General features: G+C 35.5%; 2 protein-coding genes across 6 annotated transcripts in view; both read right to left on the reverse strand.

Moving 5' to 3' along the window:
- Positions 1–895: 895 nt before the first annotated feature.
- Positions 896–1,414, reverse strand: LOC122074705 (gamma-glutamyl peptidase 5-like; the record flags this gene model as incomplete). Its single annotated transcript, XM_042639653.1, is given in 1 exon segment — positions 896–1,414. A coding segment is annotated over 1 exon segment (306 nt), but the record flags the coding sequence as incomplete, so codon positions are not given.
- Positions 1,415–7,353: 5,939 nt separating this feature from the next.
- Positions 7,354–13,901, reverse strand: part of LOC122073091 (uncharacterized tRNA/rRNA methyltransferase slr1673) — an 8,184-nt gene continuing 1,636 nt past the window's right edge. Inside the window, exons 2-6 of one of the 5 annotated variants that reach the window (XR_006138664.1) lie at positions 12,702–12,996; positions 12,189–12,239; positions 11,633–11,920; positions 9,684–9,876; positions 7,354–7,839 (exon numbers count right to left, since the gene is read on the reverse strand). Coding sequence is in view for 3 of the 5 variants with exons in the window: in XM_042637607.1 (XP_042493541.1) it covers positions 11,519–11,920; positions 12,189–12,239; positions 12,702–12,996 (748 nt within the window). In the remaining 2 variants the exon portion in view is untranslated. Of the gene's footprint in view, positions 7,866–9,683; positions 9,877–11,029; positions 11,409–11,480; positions 11,921–12,188; positions 12,240–12,701; positions 12,997–13,901 lie in introns of those variants that run through there. The other 4 variants (XR_006138665.1, XM_042637608.1, XM_042637609.1 and 1 more) reach the window with 4 other exon arrangements.

The following is a 13,901-nucleotide window of genomic DNA, read 5'->3' on the forward strand; positions in this document are numbered from 1 at the left end:
AAAAAAAAAAAAAAAAAAAAAAAAAACTCATGTATTTATAAAATTTTTTGATGGAGAATACTATAATATAATCAGCTCTCAATGAGTTTAAAAATAATAGGGCGTACATGAGATTTACTTTTATTCAAAATTTTGGTCCTAAATTATGAGTCTTGTTTTGGTGTTAACGACTTAGAAAATCAATATAGGAAAAAAAAAATTTTTTTGGTACAATCAATATAGGAATTTACCCTTGGCAAAAACGGTTAACAATTAGTTATATTATATATTATAATTAATTTTTTCATTATTATGGGAAAAATCTAGACATGCTCAAACTTGTATGGTGTTCATGTGTGTCCCCTACTAGCATTGATTGGAGCCGCCACAGACATGCCCAACCACCATCGATATTAAAAAGAAAAATATATAAATAAATAAAATAAAATCCATGAAGTGGTGTCCACGCCCCATCAGTCTCTCTCTTCATTTAATGATGGTGATAACGTTTTACCAAAAAAAAAAAAATGATGGTGATAACGAAGCTCTTTGAAACTCCCACTCTAAAAAAAAAATCTACCCTTACGCAAAATGTATTCTCCCAATTTCATCTCCCTGAAATTGTAACGTTTTGCCTAATTTTATCCAAGTGGAGGGGCAGGTAGTTAAAAACTCTATGTAACTAATTAAACAGTTAGTTGCGAATAACCAATAAGGGTTTAAGAGGAATTCCAAAATACTGTCCTGCTTCAATGAATCAAGAATAAAAAATTTAGAAATAGAGAACAGAATGTGCAGATCTATGTTGAGCAGAGAAGCAAATTAAGAATGAAATCGAACTCAATCTATTAATTGATCATGTCTGCATTGTGAGAGAGAACTGAGAAGGGGGAAAGGACTAAAGGAGATTCTGTACCTGGTGACCAAAACAGATGCCTAGGATTCTCTTCTTCATGAAATCCAACTTCTTCAAGAGATTGACAAGTTTCAAGATCCAGATATCATTGCCGTGAGCATCGCTACAGCTACCGGAGACCACAAATCCATCGTAGCAATCCAGAACCTCTTCCCGAGGAAAATCACCAGAGAGGACTCTGTAAAAGTCCCAAATCTCTCCATCTCCCAACATTCCAACGAATACTCCAGAGTATCCCCCATACATCTTCTTCACGAAATCCGAATCCTCAGCGCAGAGAAGGACGGCGAATCTCTTCTCACTCATCTCTATCTCAGCTTTCTCTTCAGAGTAGAGCCACCGCCGCTGCCGCCGTCCTTCAAATGCGCTAATTTTCCGGTGTTCGCGTCGCCTCCCTCGCGCTTTCTCAAGGGAAGCGAATAGCTCTCTCGTCTTAGTTGCAAGAGGCAGAGTGCTCTGTGTTTTGCTATGCTTGTACTTATACTGTCAGGTTCGTAAAAATAGCCAAAATTTGAACAGTATTTACAGATATGCCGCTTTCTAGTTTTAGACTATTGTGCTTTTTATTCCTCGACGGCAAGGATCTAAGTTTCATTTTAAAAGAAAATGTTCGTATTGTATTGGTTGATACATGTCAATATTATATTTGACAACGATTGATATTGATACAAAACGGTCCAGAGACTCGAGACAATCAATCTTACCAACAAACTTTTTGCATTTTACTTTTTGCCCTTTTTCTTTTTTCATGTTTTTTTCCCTAGATGATTCCTATGCCATTTAAGGGATAATATATTTTGTGAGGAGTGTGTTTCTTAATTCTTGTCCGTCCAAAAAATTCAAAATATTTCCCACTTGATTTTTTTTTCTTGCATTCTAATTGGTCTAAAGATGCATGAAGGAACTAGGTAACACTTTTTCGTCATCTAAATACAATCCATGTGTTTTTTTTAACCACCACAAAAAAAAAAAGTTAAGAAAAAAATAAAATAAATAAAATAAAATTGATTATCTTGATCATGATTTCTAACCATTTATTCATGCTCGCTTGTTTTTTGTTTTTTTGGTAGATGCTCTCTTGCTTTTAATATCTATTATTATTATTGGGTTAACTTTTTCTTTTAATTAGTGAAATAGCAGAAATTTGATAAAACTCGACTCTTATGGTAAGATCTTAAGGCTATGGAATCACAAACTAAAAGAAATTCCTATTAAAATAAAAAAATCATATATATATATATATATATTTTTTTTATCTTTTGCTTCTTTTTGTTTCCATTTTCTAGGGTATTCATTGATTTTTTGATCCAAGGGTTTTCAAATCAGATATTTATTTCGAACCTCCTCCTCAAATTAAAATAAAAATAAAAAATATGATCTTTATAAAGCAAATGCATCCTAAGAAGAAAAAAATATACTCACTAAAACAATTTCAAAATCATATGTTAGTTTAGGAGAGTTGTGTTTTATCAAACATATTGCTTATATCATCAACGACTAGCTATGAATTCATTACCAAAGAAAATAAATATGGGGCAATTTTTTAAATTAATTAATTATTCCATTATTGGTGAAAAAAATGTGGCCATATGATTGAGATGATACCAAATATAACATGTTAATGTCATTCACCATCTAATGGTCAAAATGGCATAGCAAATATTTCATATGCCAAAAGAAATCATAGATTCCAATTGTGTTTTAATCAGAGTTTAAGGTATTGGTATTGGTATTGTCCTGGTCGATATTATCAGTATACTGGTACTTAATATTGATATGATACCAATACTATAGTGGTGTTATCACTACGAGGGTAAAATGATACAATAAAACTTAAGTATCAATATTTTGAGAGGCAATATGATCCATTCATGCCCAATATGACTAAGCCATGTTGATATTAATATCAATCAAGATGGATATAGATACTCAAGTCTTATTGATGCTTGATACCAATTTTTTTTTAATTAACTTCATTTTATTATAAAACTAACAAAAAAAAATACATTATTGATAAATTCAAATTAATTTAAACTAAATATTACTATATGCCACAATTATCTTGATATGATCTGTTAATTTACAAGTATGTTTGATATATAAACAACAAAAGTATCATAAACCATTGTGACACTATGGAGAGATAAATATATCAAAATAATTGGATTGCAATATTGCATAACAATTAGATACATGCATATTCAAAATAATTAAATTAGTCGCATAAATGATCTATATTCGAGTTTTGTCCCTAGAGCGAGAAAGAGTATGGATTTAATGTTACTAATATTAGGGTGACAATAATGAGATCAGATCGATTGAACTCCTTATCCATTTGATATTGGTTTTGATTTTTACAAATTGTTAAAAGATCGAAACTGATCAAACTAGTCAACACGACTGATTGAAACATACCATCTAGACTGAAACCTAAAAAAAAAAATTATAAATTCTAATAATTTCGTGTTTATTAATAGACTCTATGTGTCTTTGTTTAAGCAAAAAAAAAAAAGAGTATCACTATGTATCACAAGAATTTCCATCTTGAACTGATCCGGTCCTATGTAAACGGTATCACAGTGACCCCAAGGACTAATCGGGTCAAAGATCCAGACACTTTGGGTACCAAAAAAAGAAAAAAAGATCAAGACCTAGACCTAGACATTCACCATGGAAAATTAAACTTGATAATTTGATACTAATTAAAATTAAAATAAAAAGTCATATTCACCATGAGCCACTAATCTATGGATGGACATATCAAATTTGACACTTATTAATCCTAGAAGTCTCTTCATCTAGCCAACAATTAGAAAAACAAAATTATTGTCTACATCATCCATTCAATTAGTTCAGATTAAATGGTGCTTAACTAAGAAAGCTGATGAGCTGTTGTAGGTTTAAGGTACATCCACTTCTAAACATCTAATACTTTAAGTCTTAATGCACTTCCACATGTCTAATAATTTAAAAATTAGAAGTTGGATTCATACTTATATGCATTTGGACTGGAAATTGTTATATGTACATTGTTACATAAAATCCAACCCATTAAACTATGAAAGTGTTTGGGAAAATATGTTTTCTATTTTTTTTTTTTTTTTTTTAATGAGAACAACAAAAAATAAAATTAAATCAACACATCATTGACAAAGTTTAGGACATCCAAACTTTTCCCAAAGGATTACCTCTCAAGCCTATGCAAAAAAGCTGCAAACCTCCATAAGACCATGATTACAATACAACAAAATAAACGAGTAATTTTGAAGGATTGAAGAACAAAGCCCAAATAAAGATTCATCCATCAAATGCTTTCTTTGTTTTAGTGAATTTATAAGAAGAAAAAAAAAATGTTAAGAGATTTTATCATACTTTCCACAAAAAATACAACAATCGTCACCTTTACATCCAAGCAATTAAATTTAGTTTTAAAGAGTAAATCATCAAGAAAATTTAACTGTGAAGTTATGATTCATAAGGAGAAGGGGCAGAAGGGGGTGCCTTATGGCACAAGCTGAAGATAGTTGAACCCATGATCTCCTAAAGATATATACTCTATTGATAAAACATCAACCTATCAAACAAGCATATGCTTTCAAAGCGCCCTGCTAACAAAAGAGTTAAGAGTGGAAAGTTATTTTTATTTTGTATAGACTTTTATTTTTTAATATAACGGGTATTAAGTATTTGGGTTTTGAGATCCTTTGTAGCACATGGTATATAGTGTAGATTCAACAATCAGGAATACCTTAGACTACAGGTTAAGAGAACTGTTTGATGATGTGCTACACGCCTATATACGCTACAGAGGAGCTCGATCATTGTATTACAGCTCAATGAGGTATTTTACTACAGTTCATTGTCTCTAATCTTTAATAATATTTAATGAACACTAATTCCCACCGAGAGAAAATACCACAAATGGCAAGGATCGACATTAGAAATATTATCAGGGGTAATTTCGATATTGAAAATTTGAAATAGGGGAAAGGACAAAAATTATAAACTGGGATATTAGCCTTAGCTTGAAAGGCTTAAAGGTAATGATCTCTCCGCGTGTCCGACGTAGTTGGAGGTGTGTCAGTAAGGAAGTCCCATGTGCACTTCAAGCGGAGAGTTGTTTCACGTGATTTCCTATCTCCGTCTTGTCCTTCCTACTCCCGACAAATCGTTTGGAGACACGCGCTTAATTTCCTTTTGTCTGAAATCCATCTCAAAAGCCAACTCGACATCACGTGGAATTATCGAAACCCCCCAAAAGCCCATAATGGCAGCGCATTATCTGAAAATCTATCGGAATCATGGATTTGAGAACTCGGCATCAGGAATGAGATCGATGAAGGTCGATATCGATTCGATATTAATACCCAATTCCTCAAACTATGATCGGGATAAGGATTAGAATCGGTCCCAGCCGATTCATACAGGTCATATTGGATGGTTTTGTTCTTATTTTATATATATATTTTTTCCAATTTGGGATCGATACATGATAATCTACTAGAAAATTATTTGAAGTGGGTATGGCTACATGACATATTTAATGGAGGCTCTACACCCCGTGTGAATGACCCTAAGGAGGTAAGAGGAGTCAAATTCAGAGCCACATGCTTCTTGAGGTGAAGATTCCTTGTCAACTTGGCTACCCCCTTAGGATATTCAAATTTCAAGGGCTAGACCTAAAATGATGAGAAAAGACATATAACTTAAGCCTTTAAACCTAGTATCAAATATGACATCGAATAAAGTTGATTAGAGGATAAGAATTCATGTATTCAAATCAATTTAGTTAAGATAAGGTTAGTTATTATTGCTGTATAGACCGATACACCATACCAATAATGAGTACTGATGATACCGATGAATATTGGTATTCCTTTGGTTTTCAAGTGTCTTTATTGCAGAAGCCTTTGGAGAGAATCATCCACTCATTGCTTGATGTCGGGTGGGACGGCGACAAAGGTTTGGGATTATTTGATGTGGATTTAATTCCAACCCATGACATCGAGAGTACAATTTTATTTTGGCAATGCAAGACTGGGTTTAAGGGTGCTTGTGCATTTATAAAAGGCTTATTATCATCGGTAATAGTACGGAAGTTGTGGCGAGAAAGGAACAACCGAAGGCATGGAGAGGTTGCTCACACATCTGGATTGATCATAGAAAGGCTGAAAAGATGGGTGCATGAGATCCCTCTTCCATCTAAGTTTAGTAAGTCTGTCTACGGGGGAGAATATTATTTTGCAAGTTTTTAATATTAATCCTCTCATGTCGAGGCAAAGAGCTCCAATTTCCACGTTATGGCTTCCCCCTGTGACGTCATTCAAGTTAAATGTAGATGGTGCTAGCAAAGGAAATCATAGTATTAGTGGTGGAGGAGGTCTTATCAGAAATAAAGATTGCACGGTTGTTGCGGCTCTCTCTAGTTTCTATGGTGTTTGTTCTAATTCTGTGGCGAGCTGCTTGCTTTGAGGGATGGTTTAAGGTTATGTATGGATTTGGGTTTTTCAGATTTTTCTATTAGTTCTGATTCTACTTTGATTGTGAACTCAGTATCTAATAGATATTGTGATTTATGGAGTTGTTGGCATTGGTTTCAGAAGGTTATGACTCTTTGTGGCTCTTCAAACTCGAATCTCTTTCTTTTTTTGAGAGAGTAATAAAGCGGCTGATTGGTTGACGAACTTGGCATGTGCTTCAACTTCGGATTCAATTTTTCTTGGTGATCAAACTCTTCATAGAGGCTTTAGCCAGATCATTAGGGAAGATAAATCTGGGTGGCCGATATTTAGAATGTAATTTTTTTGTTTCCATTGGGTCTTTTGATTGTTCTTTGAGAGTGCGAGTGCTTCTGTTTGTGGGGTTGGGGTAAGGCGGGTTATGTCCCCCCTTGTATTCTTTTTTTATTTTATTAATAATATCTTAGGGGCGTCCCAAATAATATTCAGGATAAAAAAAAAAATACTGATGATACCGATAAATATAGGCTGCTCCGAGCTCATACGATGTTGATACCTTGAACCCCTGATGGCCAGCCAGAAAGAAATTGAAGTGAGGCAATTGGCAGAAGGGCAAGGCTGGCCGCTGCACTGTGCTCTATTATGTTAACAGAGATCCCACTCTGCATCTAAAGAAAATAGAAAAATATGGACATAATAAAGATTTCAATTTTTTATAAAAAAAAAAAGGTTTTCCCTTTCCACAATAATTTGATCCATATAAATTATCAAGATATTCAAAATTTTTAAATTGATACACTATAAAATGAGAGAGGGGAAGCCAGGAAGGTAACAACCAGAAGGTTCGAACTAGAGATCTAATGAATGTGAGCTTAGCACTTTGGACCGTTTCTTGTTCATATTTATTTTTTTGACTTTACTTAATTGCAAGGAAAATTAGGGGGTAGGGAAATGAATATTTTTAAAACCTATAACTATTATCAAGGTTCAAACATGGAATTGGGGTCTGAATTGGTGATTTCATGCCCAGATTTTATTCAAGGATCAGGCAAGCTGAATCAATTGAAATTAAGATGCACGTGTGCACCCTCACATTGGCCGTGCCCATTGGCATTTACTTGCAACAAGAGGTAGTGTTCTCTTGGATTCAAATCCACTACAATCAGCGGTAAGTGATAGTAAGAATCCCCCAGCCGTTGGATGTTCATTACCGCTCATTGCCTCCCCGCAAAGAATTTTTAAGATGAATAAAGGATTGACCAAAGGAGTTGGAATAGGGGAAATATGCAACCATATAAAGAAAGAAAAATTTCAAGCCCATGACATAATTCCTACCCTAAGATTGAGCCTGTTCATGCCAATATCAGAACATAAGGGATAAAGTTGATAGATCCCTCCTCCCTCCTCCCCCTTAACTGCACCTTATAACCGAACTCTTCTCTGGTGGAGTTGGCTCAGCAAACTTGTAGGGTAATACCATTTGTCCTGTGACCAAAATTAACATCAGGGCCCTGACATACGCAAAGCAGCAAGAGAAGAGCAGAAAAAAGGTTCTGTCAGGGCTTCAGCTCCACACAGACACCCCAATCTAGGTAAGTAACGTTTGGTTGCAACATTTCCGTTCCAAATAAGTATTTGTGAGTCAGAAATACTTTTTTATATCTTTGTTCATTTTGAATATTTCTGTATAAAAAAATATTGTATGATAAAACTAGGAACAAAAACATACTTCTGCGACTAAAACAAATAGAAACATGTATGGAATGCATACAAACAGAAGTATATCTTCTATTCTATGATGGTGGTGGTGTGAAGAGTCAAGCTCAAGAGTCTACATTTCCATTTTTATAAACAATATTAAATTTGTTTCTCCAATGGCCAATGATTGTGTGTTTTTTCATCCGATTCATTAAAAAAAAGAAAAAAAAAAAGAAAGAAAATCAGACGTCACATACATGTTCTATTCCAAATTTATTCTGTAAAAACACTAGAACTATTTCTTTTAACTTAGAAATACTTTTTTATGTTTTTGTTCATTTTGAATATTTCTGTATAAAAAAACATTGTGTGATAAAACTAGGAAAACAAAAAAACATACTTTTGCGACCAAAACAAATAGAAACATGTATGAACTGCATAAAAACAGAAGTATATCTTCTATTCTATGATGGTGGTGGTGTGGAGAGTCGAGCTAAAGAGTCTACATTTCTATTTTTATAAAAAATTAAATTTGTTTCTCCAATGGCCAACGATTGTCTGATTTTTCATCCGATTCATTCCAAAAAAAAAAAAGATCAGACGCCACAATACATGTTCATTCAAATTTTATTCTGTAAAAACACAGAACTATTCTTTTGAATGTTGCCTGGCCACATTCCTTTTTTTTTTTTTTTTTGTTTTCAATTTTAGGATTCAGGTTTCAAAGAGTAGGACCTACTCATCAATAACTTTGTGAACAGAAACCTAACCTTCCCACTTCTGTAAGCTTGTGGTGCTGGTTCACATGATCACATCCAAGTTCCATCCCACATTTATTTGATAGGGTCTGTTTGATCTGTAAGCACTAATCTGTTTGGTCTAAATGCACTATCTGTTTGGTTTGAAACCACTAGAGAGATATAACTTGAAAAGAACACTGATGTCTTCTCATCCACTGCACTACATCTTCCTAACAAATTAGACTTCAAGAGACAGATATAGCGATCTACTCAAATAGTTAAAACAGAATCAGAACCACTAAAAAAAAAAAAAGGGAGCTCAAGTTTAATCCGATTTTATCCATTAATAGTTTATTGATCTTATCTAGAAGAAGAAGAAGAAGAAGAAGAAGAAGAAGAGAACAAGCTTGCCACTTCTGCCTGATGAAACCCTCTCCAGAAACAGAGTTTCCATTTGGAAGATCTAAGGTTTTCTTCGACTCCTTTCTGGGATTAGGACTGAAAACTATAAAGTTAAAACATTTCTTTCTTTCTTTCTTCCTTTCTTTGTAGGATAATACTTAGGATACTTCAGGGGAAGCTGAAAATTATTATACAGTAAGAAATATAAACTGGGAGTGAAACCCAGGGGTTTCCCAAACTACTCTTAAACTGAAAAAGATGAGAGAGAAATCATGGCAAGTGTAGTAAGATATAGTCTTTATTACTTGAGATTGAAGAACACTCCAATCTGTTAACTCAAGCAAATCAAAATGTGCCCATAAAATTGAAAATCAGAACAGTGTTTCTATGAAGACAACTGGAGATCTAAACGTATAGATCACCAGAAACAAATATTAAAAATTCCCCCCCCCCCCTTTTTTTTTTCGAAGAAAGGGAGAGGAAACAGACCTGTTGTTTGTAGAGGGAAGAGTCTCAAGCTCCGAAGCTCCAAACTATCGATCATCTTTTTCTTCTTCTTCATGATTGTTGGTTTGGGGTGCTCCTCCTTCGTTGGCTCAGGTATTTTTTGAGTTTTCGTGTGTGCTTGGGTTTGGTCTTCTGGAGTTCTTTCTTATCAATGTTGCCATTGGGATTTTGAATCCTAAAATAGAAACAAAGGAAGAAGGTGCACACTAACTGAGCGAAGTTTTGACTACATGACTCTGATAAGCCGTACCTGGGCAATTGCACTGCAGTTGTGTGCAGTTTTAAATTAATGCACAATTGCACATTTTCTGCATGGCTGCAAAGAGGGCCCAGCCTGGGGAGAAATTTCCCCTTTTCCATTCTAGGGTTTTAACTGATCTTACCTCATGGCTCATGACCTACTCTCATTTATTACAGCAAACGGCCATAGAACAAGGGAAAGGGGGAAGGGGTTTAAAAAAGTGCAACTCGGTGTTAACCCGTGTTGGGGATACATGCCTATGTCTGGTTAGAGGGTGATTATAGGGATCAGTCACTGGAGAGGAGTCAAATGTCAAAGAAAGAGAGAGAAGAGAGTCTATAAGAATATGTGTACTACCAGTAGCGTGTACATCATTTTCCCCGAATTACTCATCTACTTTCTCAAGTGAGTTTGGGCTCAGAGGCTTTGCGTGGTGTTTTCTTTGAAGCATGCAATGAATAATATTTACATTTCAGAAAGTTTTTAAAAAATGGGAGTCAGGGTGGGATGACCTTCATGGATTCCAATTCAAATTGGTAAAAAATTTGACAAAATCAGTTAAAATGGTTGACACCTTTATTAAGTTTGTCTCGAATTCTTGACCTGTTTTGAAGATTGACCCAATCCGATATATTTTGGTGGCGACCCGAATGGGGAATTTTTCTGAGATTTGTGATGGAAGCAGAGGAGTTGGGCTGACAGGCCCAAGCCTAGAGCCCATCATTGATCTCATATGGGGGTGCGGGGGCGTAGCCCCCGCGGTATGGTTCGACTGGGTCGACCCACGATTTGAAGTATATATAATGTACTGTTGCTTGTTGAGAAAGTCATTGTATTATGGGGTTTTTCGAACTAGGGTTTCAGGGCGAGTTTTTCCTCGCCGCTGCTAGGGTGTAATCTCTCTTCTGCATAGTGAATCATCTTCTTCTTCGCCCGAGGATGTAGCACACCACCCTGGTGTGTGAACCTCGTTAAACCTCTGTGTCGTTCGGATCTATTGTCTCTTTATTATTCGTGTTTCTTGGTGTTTGATCTAACAACCCTAGAGAAAGAAATTGTAAAAGAAGCATAGATTTTCACACATATATGGTTTTTATAGAGTATTTGATTCAAAAGTCTTATAGATCTAGCACACAAGAGGTAGTCTCATCAATCAAACATTTTTTAGTAAATGAAAGGAGGACAAAATGACCAAAAAGGAAGATCTCTGGACTATTTGCAGTTCTGTACTTTTCAGTGCTATATTTTGCATTGTGGCCAACTCTGATTCAGACTAAAACTTGACATGCGAACAGGTTATGTCCGACTCCAAACTCACCCCTCCCAGGACTCCACATGGACGAGACCAGCACTGGGTAATGACCCCTTTTTATATGGGAATTACCTAACTAGAATCCCACTATGCAGCAGCAGCCACCAATACAGTGATTTCAATTTCATGGTTGCTGTGCATTTTCTCCAAGAAGCTGCAGGCTAGAGGCCATCAGGACTCAGAGCAGATACTTTGTGGCCCTTTTAATAGGCTTTGAGAAAAAAAATTAGTAAAGAACACATTTTAATAACGAAAAAAGAAAAATCATACACATCCCTGGTTATCAGGTTGAAGCATAAACAAAAAAATCCCACCTGCAACAGAAACATTGAGAGATTCAAAGTTCCCAACCATTGGAATGCTTACAAGCTCACAGACCTGCTTAGATTGGTCTGATAGACCATGCCCTTCACTCCCCAAGACCAAGCACAAAGGATTATCAGCCAAAGAGTCTGCAAGCTTTTGTGAGAGCAAAGATGAGGACTTAAAATCTGTTGTAATCTCTGGGTGTCCAGCCAACAACTTCATTTTGAATTCAGTTGCCAAAGTTTTGAGATGACCCCAATTTCCGGAAACAATAGGGAGCTGAAAGGAAGCTCCTCGGGTTGCTCGGAGCACTTTGTCATTGAAAGGATCACAGCAGCCAGGCAGCAAAAAGGCACCATCCTGTAAGTGCACAAACCAGTCACTCCATAAGGCACCCGATGTCCTCAAACTGCAAATAGGACACCAAAAGGTGTTTCTTTTTCTGCTGGTTGGGGAGGGGGGGGGGAGGGTTGGGGTAGTATGAGAGACCTCATAAGTAGGGCCTCTCTCTCTGTAGGATTATTCACATTAATTAGCATGTGTAACATGGCTATAGAAACCTCACCCCCAAGACACACACACACACACACACACAAGTAACAATAAGGAACTAGAATTGGTACTGTACCCATCTGAAGGCCATTGCAGATCTTAGTAATGTACCTAGGTTACCAGGGTCCTGCAGTGAACTATCAAAGGTTAGTCATTTATATACTAAAAACATTTACTCAAAATCAACTGTTAGCTGAAGAAGGAAAAAAAAAATCCAAGTGATTAGGGATTAGTGGCATCTTTCATGGCTGTGAATTCTAAATAATTTGTATTTTAAATATTGAGGAAGCACTTAGGCTTAGTTTGGATGTCAAGAAATTAACAGAAAAGAAAAGGAAAAACTCAAAAAATTGTGAATTTGAGGAGAGAGATAAATACATTAATCAATCATTGCATCATGATGACATTTTTTCATCATATTGCAATGATTTGAGTTAGTAATCAGTTGCACTATTTGATTATGATGGGAGGAGTTTTGGATTAGAATTACTTGTGAGTTGCAACATCATAACTGAATATTTTTCAACCATTTCACAAAAGACAAAAAACCTGCAAATGTAGAACTAAAAGTGAAAAGCATGGAAGGTACCTGGATTCCATCAAGGACCAGAACTCTATGAAGGGAAGGGAACCACCTCCCACAGTTCTCTTCTTTTTGTTTGTCATCCATATCATGGAAACTAGGAGGAAGTCTCATCAGAGCGGCAGCTTCGATAGAATCGATTGATTGCACCCCAGAAAGTTTTTTCATTACCAAAGGACTCACATGCACAATTCGGATGGGGGAGTTGCACAACTCTTTGGGAACTTCAGTTCCATCAAGCAAAAGCAAACAATCCATTGTAGTTGATCCCTGGATTGAATCTTGAAATCTATATATTTCACTGCACATAAAAAGCGCGCAATTCTTTGGAACTTCAGTTTCATTAAGCAAAAGTAAACACTTCCTTGTAGTAACTAGTATATTGACTCCGGAAAACATGCTATTTCTCTGTAGATTTGTACATATCTAATTGCACATAAAATTTTACGCTTCTAAGGAACAGGACAGGACAAAGTTTTGGAGATTCTACAAAAAAGGTAGAAGGATAGCTGAATTGAAGATTAGAAAATCAAACTTATGTTCATCTGTAAACCATCTTAACGAGTTTGACTGCAATAAATAACAATAAAGTAATGTTTACATTGTGATGAGTCTGCAGTTGTGATAAGCACGAAAGATGATTACATAAGAGCTTAGAAATGCCATAACCATGTCTAATTTACCATAGCAATGCAGAATGAACAAGGCCTTGAGGACACAAGCATCGGCAAGATAAGATTTGCTCACAGACATGTTATTAGACTTCACTTCTAGAAGGTTGAAAGGTTTTTGTTGCAGAAAGAAGTGGTCCGAAAATCATTACTTTGACTGGCACTCAATTAAATCATTAGCTCACTAAGTCAATACTCTAAAAGAATAATGAAGTATAAACTTGACAGTGAGAAACTAAAATTCCTCAAGGGGTCCAACCAAACTTTGTGATCTCATATCTTCCAACTACATAGGAAGATGATCGTTCATCACATAAATTTGGGAAGATACTTTTTTGGAAGCATTTCAAAAAATTACAAGAGAAAGACATATGAAACTGGCTTGTGTTAACAGCAAAGATACCATGGTTATTCACTTGTGGTGCCAATTTTTTATGTTTTATTTTTTTATTATTTAAGTCAAACTATTTATATCATATATTTCTCATATTCAACAAGTACTTATGTCCCTTTTTTTTTGTGGGGGGGGGGGGGG

Source organism: Macadamia integrifolia, chromosome 3 (genome assembly GCF_013358625.1).
Source record: "Macadamia integrifolia cultivar HAES 741 chromosome 3, SCU_Mint_v3, whole genome shotgun sequence".
Classification (NCBI taxonomy): Eukaryota; Viridiplantae; Streptophyta; class Magnoliopsida; order Proteales; family Proteaceae; genus Macadamia; species Macadamia integrifolia.